Genomic DNA, 15,789 nt, shown 5'->3' on the forward strand with positions numbered 1-15,789 from the left:
GCATAATATTTGTGATGCTATTCTAGACTTCTGCTCACAATGCGTGTAGTCAACATTACTTTCAATTTCAAAACCACCTTGTGGCGCAGCAATGGTGCAAATTCGACAAAAGAGACCCTTTTGGAGCAGTATGGCGCAGTAATTTCCAGTTGGCGCAGGTTTCCGAGAAAAGCGGTTTCAGCAGTTTTAGAAGAATCAGCGGTTTGGCAGAATGCCTCGCAATTATCATGTCCACTGCTGCGCAAAGTGGTGTAGCAGTTCTGGAAGAAGCGGCACAGAGAATTTCTTTAAAGTGTTGACAGACCACAGGTTTGTGTTCGTCCCCCCCCCCCCCCCCTCCTTTCACATGATAATCTGGAAAGTTAAGCGAAGCAGTAGCAATTCGTCGTTATGTTTCAATACATTATTTGAAGAGCTTAGCGGCAGTACGCACATCGCATCATCAGCGCCTTGGCATCCTGAACTCGCTAGCAGAAAATTAACCTATACGTGTATACACTAGCAGAGTTTTAACGTGTCTCACATGAAATTCGTGATGCTGTGTGAATTGGAATACTGATCACTGCAGCAGCTTTTAGGACAGATTTGGGGCAAAATTTATACTTATGAAAGTACGTTGCAGCGGTGTACAAGTCATGCGCGTCAATAAATGAAGGTAGTCAATTGTGGAAATTACTCTGACAACTTACCGCGAAGACGACGCATATATCACCGAGACGCAGTAATTGACAAAACGCGGCTGTTCCTATAAGCCGTTGAATTAGATCGCGCGCGTGGATCTGCGATTGTGTAAGTACTGCTTCGATGTGTGCACTTAGGAAGGAAGCCAGTGTTGCAAAAACAGGCAGATCTGTTAGACACCACATCATGTACTTGCGTAAAACAAGCATTCTGAGGACAAAGTGGTAAACATCGCAACTCACACAGGATTGGCATATTGACAACGGTCAGCCCTGGCCATCAGCCTTGTCATTAAGTTAATTAGCATATTTTCATAAATAACGTACAATTGATAACATATGCACTTGCAAACTTCCCGAGGATATATGTGAAAGACTTGTTAGATTGTAGCACAAAGTTATTCTATAGAGCTTAAAGCAACAGAAAATGTACATCTTACTGATGAATGTATCACAAACTTATAAAACATAACATTGCATGAAATTTACTGCAAGCTACCCAAACAAAGAAAAACAAAGGTTGGATTAATATTGGGATCTGGGTTCTCTTTCTCTTTTTTTATTTGTATGAGAAGTACACCGAGTGTATGAGACCGAGTGTATGAGACCGAGTGTATGAGACCGAGTGTATGAGAAGTACAAAGAGTACAATCAACTCCCTTACAAATGATTTCAGATTTGAAGCTTGGCTCTATTATGCCAACCCGACTGACCTTCAGGACACGCCAAGAGCCCAAGTTGATGCAACACCAGTGCTGTGGTTCATGCACTTCACAAAGGACTGCTTCACCATCAGTGACCGCAAAAAGGCTCACGCGGGGAGCAGTCCCCTCTGTGAAGGTGCAGGAGCCGAGGCTCAGGTCCTTGGTGCATCCAGGTGAATACAAGTTAGCATAAGACAGATACTGTTGTAGCCCTTGACAAACGCCAATTTAAGAAAGATCACAGATTTTCTCATGCATTTGTCTAGGACAACACGAAGGTCAAGGTCACATCGTTCTTCTCACTCAGTTGTAACGATTCCTTTCACTGCCACTCGAAGGCTTTCTGCACCTCACATAGTTTATCAATGACTTTAATATAGCTGCATCTTGACCAAGAAACAATATGCGATGCCGTGATAGCTTAACAATCCGTTGCATCATGATAACGTTGACACACTTCTTGTTGACGACTACGGCAGCTTTTGGCGTTTGATTCGGTATCTAAAGCTCTCTCCTTAAAATGTGTTTGGGGTAGTTGAGCGACTACCTGTTCCTAAATTTTTACAACGAGGTGTCTTAATGTACCCCTGTCATCGCCACAGTAGTAGTAGATGCTATCCAGGTCAAGATTCTGTAGGGGGATGTGAATAAATAAAAAAATGGAATGAAATAAAGGGACCCACAGCGTGCTAATCGAGTCTCTCGGGACAAGCAAAAATGCTTGACCCACAAACCAACCACTGCAATAATGATGCTCAAAGTGATATGATAATGCTGACAATTCTAAAAATGATTCAAATGAAAATAAGCTCTTTTAGTCTACATTTGCATGTGCTTGTCCACTTACGTTTACAGCTCACTGTCCAATGATTTTCATGGTGTACCAACTGAAATTTCTCTGTTCATTTTTTTTTTTTTCAGACTTTGAAAGTTCTACGACGCAAGGTAAGGCACATACGTAACAAAGTGACGCTTATTCTAATCACAACAGGCCGGCCAAATATACACAACAGCAAAATATGTAATGCATGAATAAATGATATGCATCATGAATACATTTGTATGCATTATTCATTAATATACTTGCCTACATGTTGGAGCAGTTAGCTGCAATTCATTTTTTTTTTCCTTTTTACAGACATACTAGCACACCACTACCTCCTCTAACATGGTAAGCATCTACGATGTGTGCAATGTTAATATTGCATGCACTTATTGTTAATAAATGAATCCTCATTGCCTTGTCCAGTGATTCACAGCATGCACTGGGAGCAGGACGGATGAATTCAGCAGGTATGTAGGATGGCTATGTTTTCGAATTTTATTTCTTCAGATTTGATTGACGATCAATCTTGTTCATCAATGTCAATAGTCGTTTTCGGTGATACAGTTACTGCCCACAGGTGCCACTACACGTTCACATGGGTATTTCTACATACATAGAGGCTAACGCAGCTAATGTGCAACAAGAAACATTGGGAAATGCATAAGAAACATCCAGAAGGGTCATTATCAAATGATTTTAAACCCAGTTAGGTATACTTAAGACAACAAGTAGATAAATGTGAGGACAGACCGAACATGAACACAGAACAGAATATGTGAAAACAGTCAGGGCAACATGTAAGTTTCAATTGAAATTGGCATATGTATAGTGCAAGAAAGCAGGTGCCAGGTCAAGACGAGCACTAATAAGTGCTACAGATGTTTTCTGATATCAAGGCGACAGCTTCGGTATTTGGCCATACCAAGCTTATGGTAAACACCCATAAAACGCTGTACTATAATGTACCATAGCATAAAGAACCCAATTTTTTAAGACCGAACTTGGGTACGGTCCTTGACTTTAACTTTTTAGAAAGGCTTCTCATTAAACAAGGTGCTGGTTACTCATTTACATATTCAAGATTGTCATGTGTTTTTGTAATGCTGCCGTATTGTCACTCTTACTGAACATGAAGCATTTTTCCTGTGAGTGTTATGCACAGCCATCCAGTTATCTGGAATGAATAGTTCTCATCTGGTAAGTTTTCCACTGCTCTTGTGATCCCGTTACGCAGAATATCCCAACTATCAAAGTTTACGTGCCCGTGCTTTGCTTCAGCCACCATTACCATGCCTAAATGTCCGACAGCATGACTACAAGTTGTGATGGGCAAAAAGCACATCAGCAGAAGTTGCATTAAACAGCTCATCATGAGAAACGGACATGGGGAGCTGGTTTAAAAAGTATTTTTTGGACACACACACAGCATTGTGGCCAACACCTCCTGCTTATGTAATACTGCTTTTTATTTTCAGAACTTTCAGAGGATAGCCTCTCCCTTGCAGTGACACCACCTGCCTCACCAGCCACACCGCTGATCACACCCCACGTGTCCACAGCTCTGGCGCAGACCCCAAAGCTACTCAGTGCTCCAGATACGTGTAAGCATATTCACTAAATGTCGCATTGTATCACCATAGCCATTAGTACCGCAGTTTGAAAGATGCCAGAACACAAATTACCGTAAATGTCAAAAACTATTCCACACAGTGGAGTCGGGCAGCCACAAAATGGTGGCATGCCTACTGCCATGCTTTCATGCTTTAAGCTTACTCTTAACAACACTTCAGGACTTCAATATAATGTAATTGTATGCAAAGATGTAAGTATTGAAAAAAAAAATATTTTGCGAGCACCGGTGATTTGTGCAAGCATTAATTTTTGTGTTGAAGTGTAACTAAGCAATCATACAGGTCATATGTAACGGTTAAAGCAAAGCGTCATTAATCCATATCGTAAAACTTCACTTTAAGAAATGCTATGTAAGCTAAGAAATCCACATAGGCGAAAAAAAAAAAAAGGCAACAGACGAAGCACAACTACTCGCGAAAGGCTCTGTATGGTGCTTGCGAATAAAGAAAGTTAGCTTGCACGTAAATTTCTTTATTGCTGACCCACAAGTAATACAAGATGATTTTTCTGGTTTGCATGTGGCATGTATTCAATCGCACCAAGAAAACTAATCTTGCTTTTTTAGCTCCTGCTGGTCGTAGTGGTCCTTCCACAGTGCCTTCAGCGCATAAAGAGGCCACTGCAAGACAGTCGGAGGGGCCCGCAGCAGGAACACAAACACCGAAGCCAGCCCGTAGAAAACAAGCCTCTGCATACACCCCAAGAAAAAAAACAATGAATGCCCAACCTTGTCACCCGTCGCAACAAGTACCGAACAGCATTGGCACGAATCAGACGCAGACGTCAAGCAAAAAATGTCACCTGTACTGAGGAACTGAACAGAATTGAGGCCCGTGTACCAAGAGACCTTTTTGAATTGGTGAAAGTTCAAACTCGGCTCTGCTTTTTCCCAAAATTCAAAAAGCATTGGTAGAAAAAAATGAAACAATTTGGTCTGAACTTAATTTTATTTATTGCCATAGACACAATTCAGTCGATAACAAAAGATTGGTCACTTCAAGACAGGGCATGCTGTGTGATGTTTCATGAAGTAGCCTTGAAACAAAATTTGATGTAAGGTTAGTCCAACGACATCACAGCACTTGCTGTAGCTGTGTCTGGCATATCGAAAGGTTAGATGCAGCCAGTGGCCTTTGCCGTGTCTCACAATGAAGCTACAGCCCTTGCAATGCGACGGCTTTTGCTCGACCTAATTCAACAGCTTGAAACAAAAGGTCACTTGATAAAAGCTGTGATCTGTGACCAGGCCTCAAACAATGCGAGTCTGTCGAAAATGCTTCTCCATTCTTTACACGACTCCTTTTTTATGGTCAACAAGAGAAAAGTATACTTCATGTTTGACATCACACACATGATCAAATGCACACGAAACAATTTGAGGAGACTAAAATTTAAAATTGGATCACAGATTGTAGACTGGAAACACATTGAAATCTGCTACAAAAAACATGTCACACACATTTGGCACCCAACAAATATACGAAACATTTGAAGAGTAGATTGGCAAAAAAACTCGGGTAGCAACACATCTACAGGATGCCCTTCGCTGACATGAGAGGAAGTTTGCAACTCGGGTTTTCAGCGAATCTGTTTGTTTCATTACTCACTCTCATGGACATTGGAAAGCTTCCCATAGATGCAAAAGCTACAGAAGAATTCATAGAGAGAATGGACAAGCTTTTTGACAGCCTCAACAGTTCAGCAGTGAAAAAACTGGACAACGAATTGAGGCATGCCATGTCACATGGCTCTGAACACCACACCTTCCTTAAGCAGTGCATAACTTGGATGCTGGCTGGCACCTCTGTGGGCCTCAGGACAAACAGCCACACACGATCAAGAAATGGCGAATCACAATGAAAGCCCTGCTTCTGCTGTGGCAAGATCTAAAAAAAGAATTCGGCTTCTGCTTACACGACACTTGCAACAGAACCCATTGGAAAACTTCTTTGCACCCGTTCGTCAAAAGCATGGTTGCAACGAAGCAGCCAGTGTTATCAATTCACAGCAGCCTTAAAACATATTTGGATTGGAAAGCTTTTCTGACTATCTCCGCAGCGATACTGCGAAGCGACAACAAATGCGTTCCTCATCAACATCGAGGTGGGTACGGCATTTGTGTCACTAAGCAGCACACCTACTGTCTGCCAGAGCACACAGCATGACTTATTGTGACCATGCGCAGGCTCCTTCACAACAATCCAATGACATGATATATGAGAATGTCATATATCGTGTCACTGGAACCCTTGCAAAGGACTTTTTAACCTGAGGCACACTGACTGCACATGTCATGACACATTATTAGACAAAGATGGGGGACCTCTTTCAGGCAAAAATCGATTCTTTGCACTCCCCAAGGAAGCCAGTGTTCCGGAGCACCTCTTCAGTGCCATTTCAACAGCCACAGAGGAGTGCATATGCTACACAAAGGAATTAGACAGCTACTTCATGCAAGAAGTCCACTTCAGTATACGTTGCACCAATGTATGCAGGCATCTCGCTGAGGTGATGCCAAGGAAGCCTGACTTTCTGCTCACCAGGCCGCAATAACACTTTTGTAAACATGTTTTGCAGCAAAATGCTTATTTGGAACATACCATTTATCAACAAAAACACAGACAGAGGGTCAAGAAAAAGTGCCAATGCAACAAGAGAATTGACAAATTAAATTAGAAATGTTAGGTCCTAAATCACCAGTACTGTATATAGTCCCACTGTAAAAGCTTTGGCTCCCTTAAATTGTTCAATTACAGGCCACAATTTCACTTATTGACCCTAAAGTTCCCCTTTACACATCACTATTGCTCCGTTGTCTTTCTTTCCTTCTTTTGCCCTTTGTATAATTAGCATAATAATAATAATTACTGTGCATTACACATGCTGATTTGATTCATTGATATGTGGGGTTTAACGTCCCAAAACCACCATACAATTACGAGAGACACCGTAGCAGAGGGCTGCGGATATTTTGACAACCTGGGGTTCTGTAACGTGCACCCAAATCTGAGCACACGGGCCTACAGCATTTTCGCCTCCATCGAAAATGCAGCTGCCGCAGCTGGGATTCGATCCCCCGATTTGCGGGTCAGCAGCAGAGTACCTTAGCCACTAGACCACCGCGACGGGGAGGATTTCACATGGCAAAACTACAGTACCATTATGAGACTCGTCCTAGTAGGAGACTCCTGGTTATTTTCAACCACCTTTGGTTTTTCTAAAAAGCACATAAATGTAAGCACACAAGTGTCTTGTGTTTTCCCCAATAAAAATGCAACCACTGTGGCCATCCTTGAGCTTAGAAGTGCTGCAAAGCTTACATGGCTGGTCAATATGTGTAGTTAGCAGTGGATAGATTGAAATGGATCAGCGATTGGCTCTTCAGTAGTTGCATACATCAATAAGCAAACACAAACAAAAGGGGTGTGCAGAAGATGTGCTGTTGATGACAAAGATATTTTTTAATGAACACTTCTTAGTTTATTTCGTTTAGTTTGCTTTTGTGTATGTTTTACTTACATTTACCTTTATTGCTGTGGCACCTCTACCTTTACCGTATTTTACAAAATGCAACTATACAGTCTGCAGTGTTGATTCTTTGTATGTATATCTGCAACATTACATGCATCAGTGCGTTATCTCAGGCTAGCGAAAAAGTGCACCACGACATACGTTGTAAGCGCCTGCACTTGTGAACAAGGTGTTGCAAACACGTCATATGCGTTAATATTACTGTTTACTGTCTTCACAAAGAATCACATAATGCACAAGTCAACGTAAACGTATTTGTGAAGCGATATTGACACGCATACTTTTCTTTTACTATGACCCGAATTCGAGGTTCAATACTGTTAGTAGCACCAATCACACATCACAATACGCACATGGCTGCATCACAACTCTCTGGATCATCTGAGATTCTTCTTATCACATTGCTTGCACGATGTGTGTGTGTGTGTGTGCGTGTCTCTCATAATCAAGTGGTTTTGGGACATTAAACCCTACATATCAATCAATCAACTGCACAGGGAGGGAACCACATTGAACTTTAGCTTTTTGTGGCCAGTTCTCTCAGGAATGACTGGCTCGAACTAATCGCCCGTGAGGTGTTCCTGAAAAATACAGATATTCTCCATTGGACCATCTGTAATTTGTCAAACGAAATACTGGCAAAGTACACTGCAAAACATTTTGCTTCCTGCATAAACAAAAATGCAAACGAAAACAGTATGCTGTTCTTGCTCTGGATGGCTTCATGTGTATTTACAAGGCAAATGTGCACCTAAAATGTGGAAAAAAATAATAAAGCGCATTGAAGAGCAACAATACAGCAACTGTTTTACAATAGTTTATATTCAAAACAAAAAATCAATAGCAAAAAGACTGAGAAATGTGGGTAAACTTAGGAGTACAAAAATTGACAACACAATAGACCTCCACCCACCTGAAATGAACATATAGTTCATGATAAAAATAACCAGAGACAGAGAACAAACATGCGTTCCAAATTAGTTTGTATAGACCTTATGCAAAATTGCTGCCATCTGTTGGGCGCTGTGTGCATACCACCATGTTAAGCCGTGAGCGTGGCACAGTCTGCACTGTCTGTGTGTGTTTACTAGGCTTGTGCGAATATTCGAATGCTTCGAATATTCGAACGAATAGTTGGGTATTCGAATTCGCTTCGAATTTAAGTTATTGATATTTTCGAAGTATTCGCAATGAACGAATAAATGTATAATAATTCGCAGGTTACCGCTGGTAAAGGTGGTTTTACTGCAATGTAGGAGTGCTAAACAGTGAAAACATCCACCTAAAGAACATTTGCTTTACCGTGAAGCCTTCCTTCAAATTAAAGGGGCCTTCACACTGAGCATTCCGGCCGCCGAAAGGGCTCTGAATCCGGTTCGGTGGCGGCGAGATCCGCCGAAAGGGCCCTCTCCGCGCCGATCGCTCTCGGACCGATTTTTGCGGCGTCTGCCGCCGAATCGGTCACCGCGGACCAATAGGAGCGCTAGTCAAGGAATTTTGAAAAATGGCGGCCAAGCCCTACTCACTTGTTATGGCGCAGTGCACGTAACTGAATGTGAAACCAATAACCTACTTCGTGCCTACTTCACCTCCGTATTTTGTGAAAGAGGTGACCGAGCTTGCTGTTGGCGTGACCGAGCTTGTTGCGGTCTTGCAGAGCAAAACGTACCGACCAACGCCACTGGCGTCGGTGGTTTTTCTGCTCTTCGTGCATTACAAGACATCCACTTGCCAGCAAAGTAAGCAGTACTGTCTTTCCTTGCTTTTTGCGTACGAGAATCGTCGAAGTATACACCACCGGATAGCGTAGTAGCGTTTGCGAGCCGCGACAACAACCGGGTGACAGTGCATCCATCCCGCGTTCGCGCCGTAGTAGATGGCATATTCGGTGGCGCGGGCCGCATCCAGTGCGAACGACGCTGCGTTTCGGCGGCAGGGGAATTTCGGTCGCTGTAGAAAGCGGATGTTTCAGTGTGAACTAGGCACAACTGAACATGGTCAGAAAATTCTGCCGATCGGTAGTCGAGGCTACCGAAAACACGCGAGGCAAATATTGTAGCGCAGTACATGGCCTGTAATTCACAATAAAATTTCAAAGCTAAAAACTGCTTTTTTTCCTCAGGAAGTGACACTGCAAGCTCAACAATCACTTGTCACAACCTAGAGGAAATATATGGCTCTGGTCACAGGTATTGGCTGATTTGAGCATGGTGCGCTTGTCCACAAGTACGTGTGCGATCGCACTGACAAGCCGCGTATTCGAAGAAAAAGAAGAGGTGCTCAAGGTCATGAGGTGCGTGTGGAGTATTTTAATTCTTTCGTCGTGCCATTCCTTCCTGCTCAACTTCCAGCTATTTCGTCAAGACGAGAAGAGAGAATGCAATTGCAGAGTGTGCCAATTTTTGGAACTCTGCTCATACTGGACTGATTCTAGAAACTTTGCTGCAGTAAATTAAGGCAACAAGCATGTTTACTGGCTCCATGGCTACTTGAAGAAGTGCTGCAGGGCCCCTTTAAAGGAACATGTCAAATCAATTCTTCATTTTATTAAGCTTATTATGACAGCTTATATAATTCTAGTATAATAAATTTTAAAACAATAAGTATATCACAGGTTATCACTCGCATCCTACCGAAATTACTACTCAAGGTTGTTTTGACTTCCTTTGAGCGAAAAAATAAATGGCATTTGCATAGAGACCATGTTTCAATTTAAAAGAAATATTGTGCAGGTTAGTTTTGTCATCATAAATATTTCCTTTTTTCTATGTCATACATAGCATTCGAATTCGATTCGAAATTATTCTATCGAAATCACTGTTCGCACAAGCCTAGTGTTTAGGTATATGTAAGGCATATCGACATGAGGCGTGTATTGGCTGATAATCGCAATGCTGACGTATTGCTGCGTCCTTTGCTGCACACAAAGAGGAACTCTGAATGCTGAAGGAAGAAAAATAAGCCGTAAACTTTGCCCCTTGTGATCTTTTAAAGCTAATAACGCTTCCAGCCTCAGGCTACTGCTTTTGAAACACGTGTTTCCGTTTTCCTTTCTAAGCAAGTAAGACGCGCAATAGCATTTGTACTCGTGTTCCCTCAAATTACTCCACGCCAAAACAAGAGAGTTTTTGCAACATTTTCATTAGCAGCCATTTAACAAGTGAAGGCAATTCGTTTCCTTCACGCAGAGTCCACGTTCACCCAATAAGCTTCAGCACAGCTAAATGTGCACACCTACATATAGTTGAATGCGTTTTGTTTATTAGGTTTCGGTTACGGTACACGCTGAATTAGAAGCAAGTGTGCGTCATCGGTTGTTCAGAGAAGAGCCCATGGTGTTAAAGCATGTTTGTTTCATGTCGTTTCATATTCTCTGCTGGAGTGTGACAAGCTGCCATTTAGTGAAATGACTTGCGCATGACTGCGAACGTTTTTGAAGAAATCGATGTGCTCGGCACACTCAAAGAAATGTACGCACATGCAATTAGCTGCAATAAAGCTTGTTGCATGAACTTGGCTTATGCGTGAAGCGTACAAGTCGCCTTCACTTGTTAGACAGGTGCTAGTGAAAACGTTGCAAAAACTGTCTCACTTCTGCATGTAGCAATTTGAGGCAACATGGGTACAAATGCTATTGCGCGTCTTACTTGCTTAGAAAGGAGAACCCAAACACATGTTTCGGAAGCAGTAGCCAGAGAAAATTCTGGAAACATCATAAGCTTGAAACAATAACAAGGGGCAAAGTTTTCAGCTTATTTTTCTTCCTTCAGCATTCAGAGTTCCTCTCTGTTTGCAGCAAGAGATGCAGAAATATGTTGGAATTGAGATTATCAGCGAATACACGCTTCAGGTCGATATGCCTTATGTATACGTAAACACACGCAGACTGTGTGTAATGCGCCGGGCTCGAGCCTCTAACATGGCGGCATGCACACGACGCCTACAGATGGCAGAAATTTTACATAAAGTCTATGCAGACCTTTTTGTAGCTTTGCTAATTGAAGTGCACCTATTTTACAACACTACTTATTTGCAATGTCTATCTTTATCGAACACATCTTATCCCCACCCTCTATTTATGCAATTTGGCAAAATAACCTCTTAAAGGAGGCTTCTCGCTTTCTCAGTGTAAGTTTTAAAGACTTGTAATAATTCAATTTCGTGAAATCTACAAGCCGTGCCAGGTCTGAGCGAAGAAATTGAGCTCTTCCAAAGATTTTTTTTTCTAAAACATTGCAGTGAATTTTCTCAGAACAACTGGTAAATAACCAACGATAAGTATTGCGATGTAGGTACTGTTTCCGAGAAACTGTGACCGATAATGTCATGCTGTTTTTTTTTCTTTAACTTTAAGACATCAGTATCGAGCTTTAGCTTAATCTAAAGGATTTCAACTGCAAAATACTTGTGATAGAATTTCGCATTGATCGACTTACCTCACAAGGCTTCCCTTCGCGGCAATTGAAGTTCTTTCTCCCGATGTGATGAAGCCATATTGCTCGCCGTTTGAGGTTTTCCTTTCCACGAGGAACAAAAAAAAAGCTTGTCCTCACTGGCAATGCTGTTCGAGCAGCCAACGCGCAACATCTTGGCATCTCGGTGCAGTCCATGGCATGTTCGAAACTTTAAAAAGCTGTAAAAAGCCTCTGCTGAAGTACAGCGCGCACGTTTGTCGGTGCTTCTACACACGATAATGGCGTCGTTTTCGGCGAGACCGCAAGCGGTGAAGGGGAGCAGAGGCAACAGCAAAGGGGTCATCCGAGATAACTATTAACGTGTAGCGCCTGGCCCAATAGGAAAGCACAAAAGGACGAAGAAGAGGGGAGAGGCGTAGGGGTGGTGTAGGACCGTGATAAGACGTGGTTGTGTCGCAGTCTCTGATTTACTTTTATTTACATTATGCCGTAAGGTCGCGGAGGCATGCCAGCCATTGTACTGCATTTGCTCCGGCTAGCAGCATTGCTTTGACAGCACTCTGTCAAAGCGTACAACCGAATTAGCACTGACTGTACAGACACTGCAGCCCCCGCATGACACCCCGCGAAGTGCTGCAGTGCATGAGACTATTGAGCGTTTCGAGTTCCACTTAACCAAGGGCAAAGGAAACAACCCCCACATTGGGGTTGAAGGGGTAGGAATGGAAAAGTCATTGTGACGACACCACCCCTCCGATTGTCTCACGGCACGTTCGGCTTACGTTTACCCGCAGGTCGCGGGTTCGATTCCCGGCTGCGGCGGCAGCATTTCCGATGGAGGCGGAAATGTTGTAGGCCCGTGTACTCAGATTTGGGTGCACGTTAAAGAACCCCAGGTGGTCAAAATTTCCGGAGCCCTCCACTACGGCGTCTCTCATAATCAAATGGTGGTTTTGGGACGTTAAACCCCACAAATCAATCAATCAATCGGCTTACGTTTTCTGTTCGCGCACCTAAAGCTCGCTGTCGATTCAAGGCACGGAGAGTTTGCGTTGCGATACCGTGAGATCACCGTCGACCTTTCACCACAATCCGGCTTACTTCTCGTGGCTCTCGGAAGCGGGCGGGCTTGCGACACATGAAAGCATGGCCAACGTTACGGTAATCGGGTGCCCGGTCGGCACCTTTGATGCGTGTTGTCGCATTGGCATATCTTTGCCTGCTTCTGCGTTAATCCGTGCAAATGAGCTCATTAAGAGTGCCAATGCAATCAGCGAGCGGTTTCTCTTACAGCGCACATGGGACAGGTGGATAATTGCCCCGTCGTCAAGAAGTTGGCGTGTTACAGGGAAGCTGCTCTATGGCGGCAAAGCACAGTACGTGTAGCACCAAGTCTAGATAATTGTGCGCCGCTAAGCTTGCCTATACCTCTATGACCTTTTCTAGTACTGTTTTATTTACATTTTGGTTGCTGTGTTATTTGGGGAGAGGGCATGAGTTCTCACGTGCACGAAGTTGGTGTCCTTGTGGCAGGTTTGTGATTGAACAAGAGTACTGTCCTACCAGAGGACAAACAGGCGATGATTCACTGACCGTTGTGTAAGGGCGAAGCACCAAGAGAATAAGAAGAGGCCCCAGAGTTCTGCCAGTCGTTCTGAACCGGCCTTGAAGTGTTAAGCACCGTCGACTCTGCCAAATCCCGTAAGGTCGCCCTACAGAAGACTGCTCATCTCCAAAAACTTTTTTTTTTTGTAACTTTGATGTCTATACTTATGTAAATTATGTACAGTATGTAAATACAAGTTTTTCTCAGCCTAACTAGAACTTCTCCAGCATTTTTGCTTGCTCTTCAAGCGACCAGCAAGTCAATTGCCGCTATTTGCCTAGTGGCAGTAACTTTATTCTCCCACTTTGCTATATCACCTCAGGTGGTGCGTCTCGTGCGCCGAGTGGTTAGATTGATTGATTGATTGATTGATTGATTGATTGATTGATATGTGGGGTTTAACGTCCCAAAACCACCATATGATTATGAAAGACGCCGTAGTGGAGGGCTCCGGGCATTTCGACCACCTGGGGTTCTTTAACGTGCACCCAAATCTGAGCACATGGGCCTACAACATTTCCGCCTCGATCCATCGGAAATGCAGCCGATGCAGCCGGGATTCGAACCCACGACCTACGGGTCAGCAGCCAAGTACCTTAGCCACTAGACCATCGGGGCGGGGCGCCGAGTGGTTAGAGTTGGTTTCTTAACACAGAAAAAACCTGAATTTCGCACTACCTTTGAAAAATAGAGGGGTCTTAAGAAGTTTCTCCTGAATTCAACAGATAGTGTTCTGCAGGAAAAAGTGCGACTTAAATTTTGATTGACGTCGTCTGCGTTCGCGCTGCTCACAGCTGTTTTGCATAGTTATGAAACTATGATTTGGCTTTTATTGCATCGTTATTTTGTGATATAATGGCTTCATTTAACATTGATGTGATCATTAACATCACTGGCTATCACATCGAAATAAAATGAACAGATACATTTCTTTCTTTTTCCAAACCAAGGTGGGGGGTGGGTTCCCTATGCGAGTGGGTTTATCACGTGAGTAAATACGGTGAGTAAATATCCTGATGAAGCAATTATAAGCAATACTTTTGGTGCACCGGCAATTGGGTGCCGCAAATACGGGCTGGTTTGTACACTTACCTTGTACATTAATCGTTCCAGCGTAGTGAGCTCCTGCAGCTCCTTGTACTCTTTCCTCAGGTTCTTGAGTTCATTCTCCAAGAACGAAATTCTGCAAACAGAACATTAGTCAAATACAACACAGTGTTTGAAGTTTAAAAACCACAGCACCAGATAATAAAATGGTACAGAGATGGAGCTCATGACAGGGAATTGGGACAATATTATTTTACACAGGATTAAAGAACAACCTTAGGAACAATACACATAAAGACCAAGACAACACTTCAGTTTCAATTTTAGATTGGGTGCAGTGACAAGCGAAACATTGTTAAAACGCAATGCCTTGTGCAAATGAATAGCGATTTTGGTTGAATAATCTCTAATCAAATGTGAACAGTGTATCGCATATTATAAACGAAAATTGGCAGATTTGTCATGACCTAACCTGCACAACATTCTTTAATAGACCTTTTGAAGCACATTAGCTCTGCCAACGGGTATGCAAGCGCTCATGGAAAGAGCCGATACGCCGAAGCAGCCACCGCGACAAGCGCACAGGCCTGACGCATCAACTTCCGTTTGCGCTGTGCCAGCGCTCCTCAGATCAAGAGAACTCGGCAAGGTGCGATAGATTACTGAGTGATTCACAAATTTCATTGTTTGGCTGCTACGGCCCGTCTACGATTTCCAGCTGTCCCCATGTTCAACCAGCTTTGCGGCTGAGAAGCACCATTTAATTAACCATTTAATTCTTCACCATTCAATCCTTCAGGACCATTCAATCCTTCAGTGTCAGTCCGTCTTCAGCATAAATAAAAACAAGTACAACTTGGTAGACTAAAAGATCTAAGTACTGTCCATTAATACACGGATGCATTAGTCAATGTCCTTTAACGCTGTTTAAGAGTGAAATGTTATGTTCTCGTATTTAAAAGAAGCCCTAGAAATAATTGCAATTTCGCAAAGTAAGTTACACTGACTACATGACTGTGTGGTGCTCGCAGCATATGCCTCTACCAAGCTCCCTTGGCAGAGTAACTGCCGGTTGGTATAAAGCTTGCTGGGCAAAAAGATAGAAGTAGGACCAGGAAAGTATTATGCACACCAGAAACCCGTACTCACAACTGAAAGGTTATCACACTGTTAAAAAACATATGTAAGGAAATGGCGGTTATTGCGCACGTCATAAAGAGGCATAAAAAGGCGAACAACCAAAGTGTGTGTTTACAATTGATTATTAAAGTCGAATTTCTTGTGTTATGAATAAAGCGAAGGTTGATTGATTAATATGTGGGGTTTAACGTCCCAAAACCACGATACG

The 15,789-nt window shown here is 43.0% G+C and overlaps 1 protein-coding gene across 1 annotated transcript; it reads right to left on the reverse strand.

Annotated features, from left to right (window-relative positions):
* Positions 1-4,297: 4,297 nt before the first annotated feature.
* Positions 4,298-12,159, reverse strand: LOC142775436 (uncharacterized). Its single transcript, XM_075876832.1, has 2 exons — positions 11,810-12,159; positions 4,298-4,530 (listed from the first exon to the last, which is right to left on the reverse strand). The coding sequence occupies exons 1-2, from the start codon at positions 11,981-11,983 to the stop codon at positions 4,390-4,392; spliced, it is 315 nt and encodes a 104-aa protein (XP_075732947.1). The 5' UTR covers positions 11,984-12,159; the 3' UTR covers positions 4,298-4,389.
* Positions 12,160-15,789: the final 3,630 nt, after the last annotated feature.

Source organism: Rhipicephalus microplus, chromosome X (assembly GCF_043290135.1).
Source record: "Rhipicephalus microplus isolate Deutch F79 chromosome X, USDA_Rmic, whole genome shotgun sequence".
Lineage (NCBI taxonomy): Eukaryota > Metazoa > Arthropoda > Arachnida > Ixodida > Ixodidae > Rhipicephalus > Rhipicephalus microplus.

What these genes read in the sequence shown, in the direction of transcription:
- LOC142775436 (XM_075876832.1), bottom strand. Translation starts at nt 11,983, where the DNA reads ATGGACTGCACCGAGATGCCAAGATGTTGCGCGTTGGCTGCTCGAACA. An exon ending in GCGAAGGGAAGCCTTGTGAG is followed by an intron (nt 4,531 to 11,809) that starts GTAAGTCGATCA and finishes GGGTGTATGCAG; the next exon opens with AGGCTTGTTTTCTACGGGCT.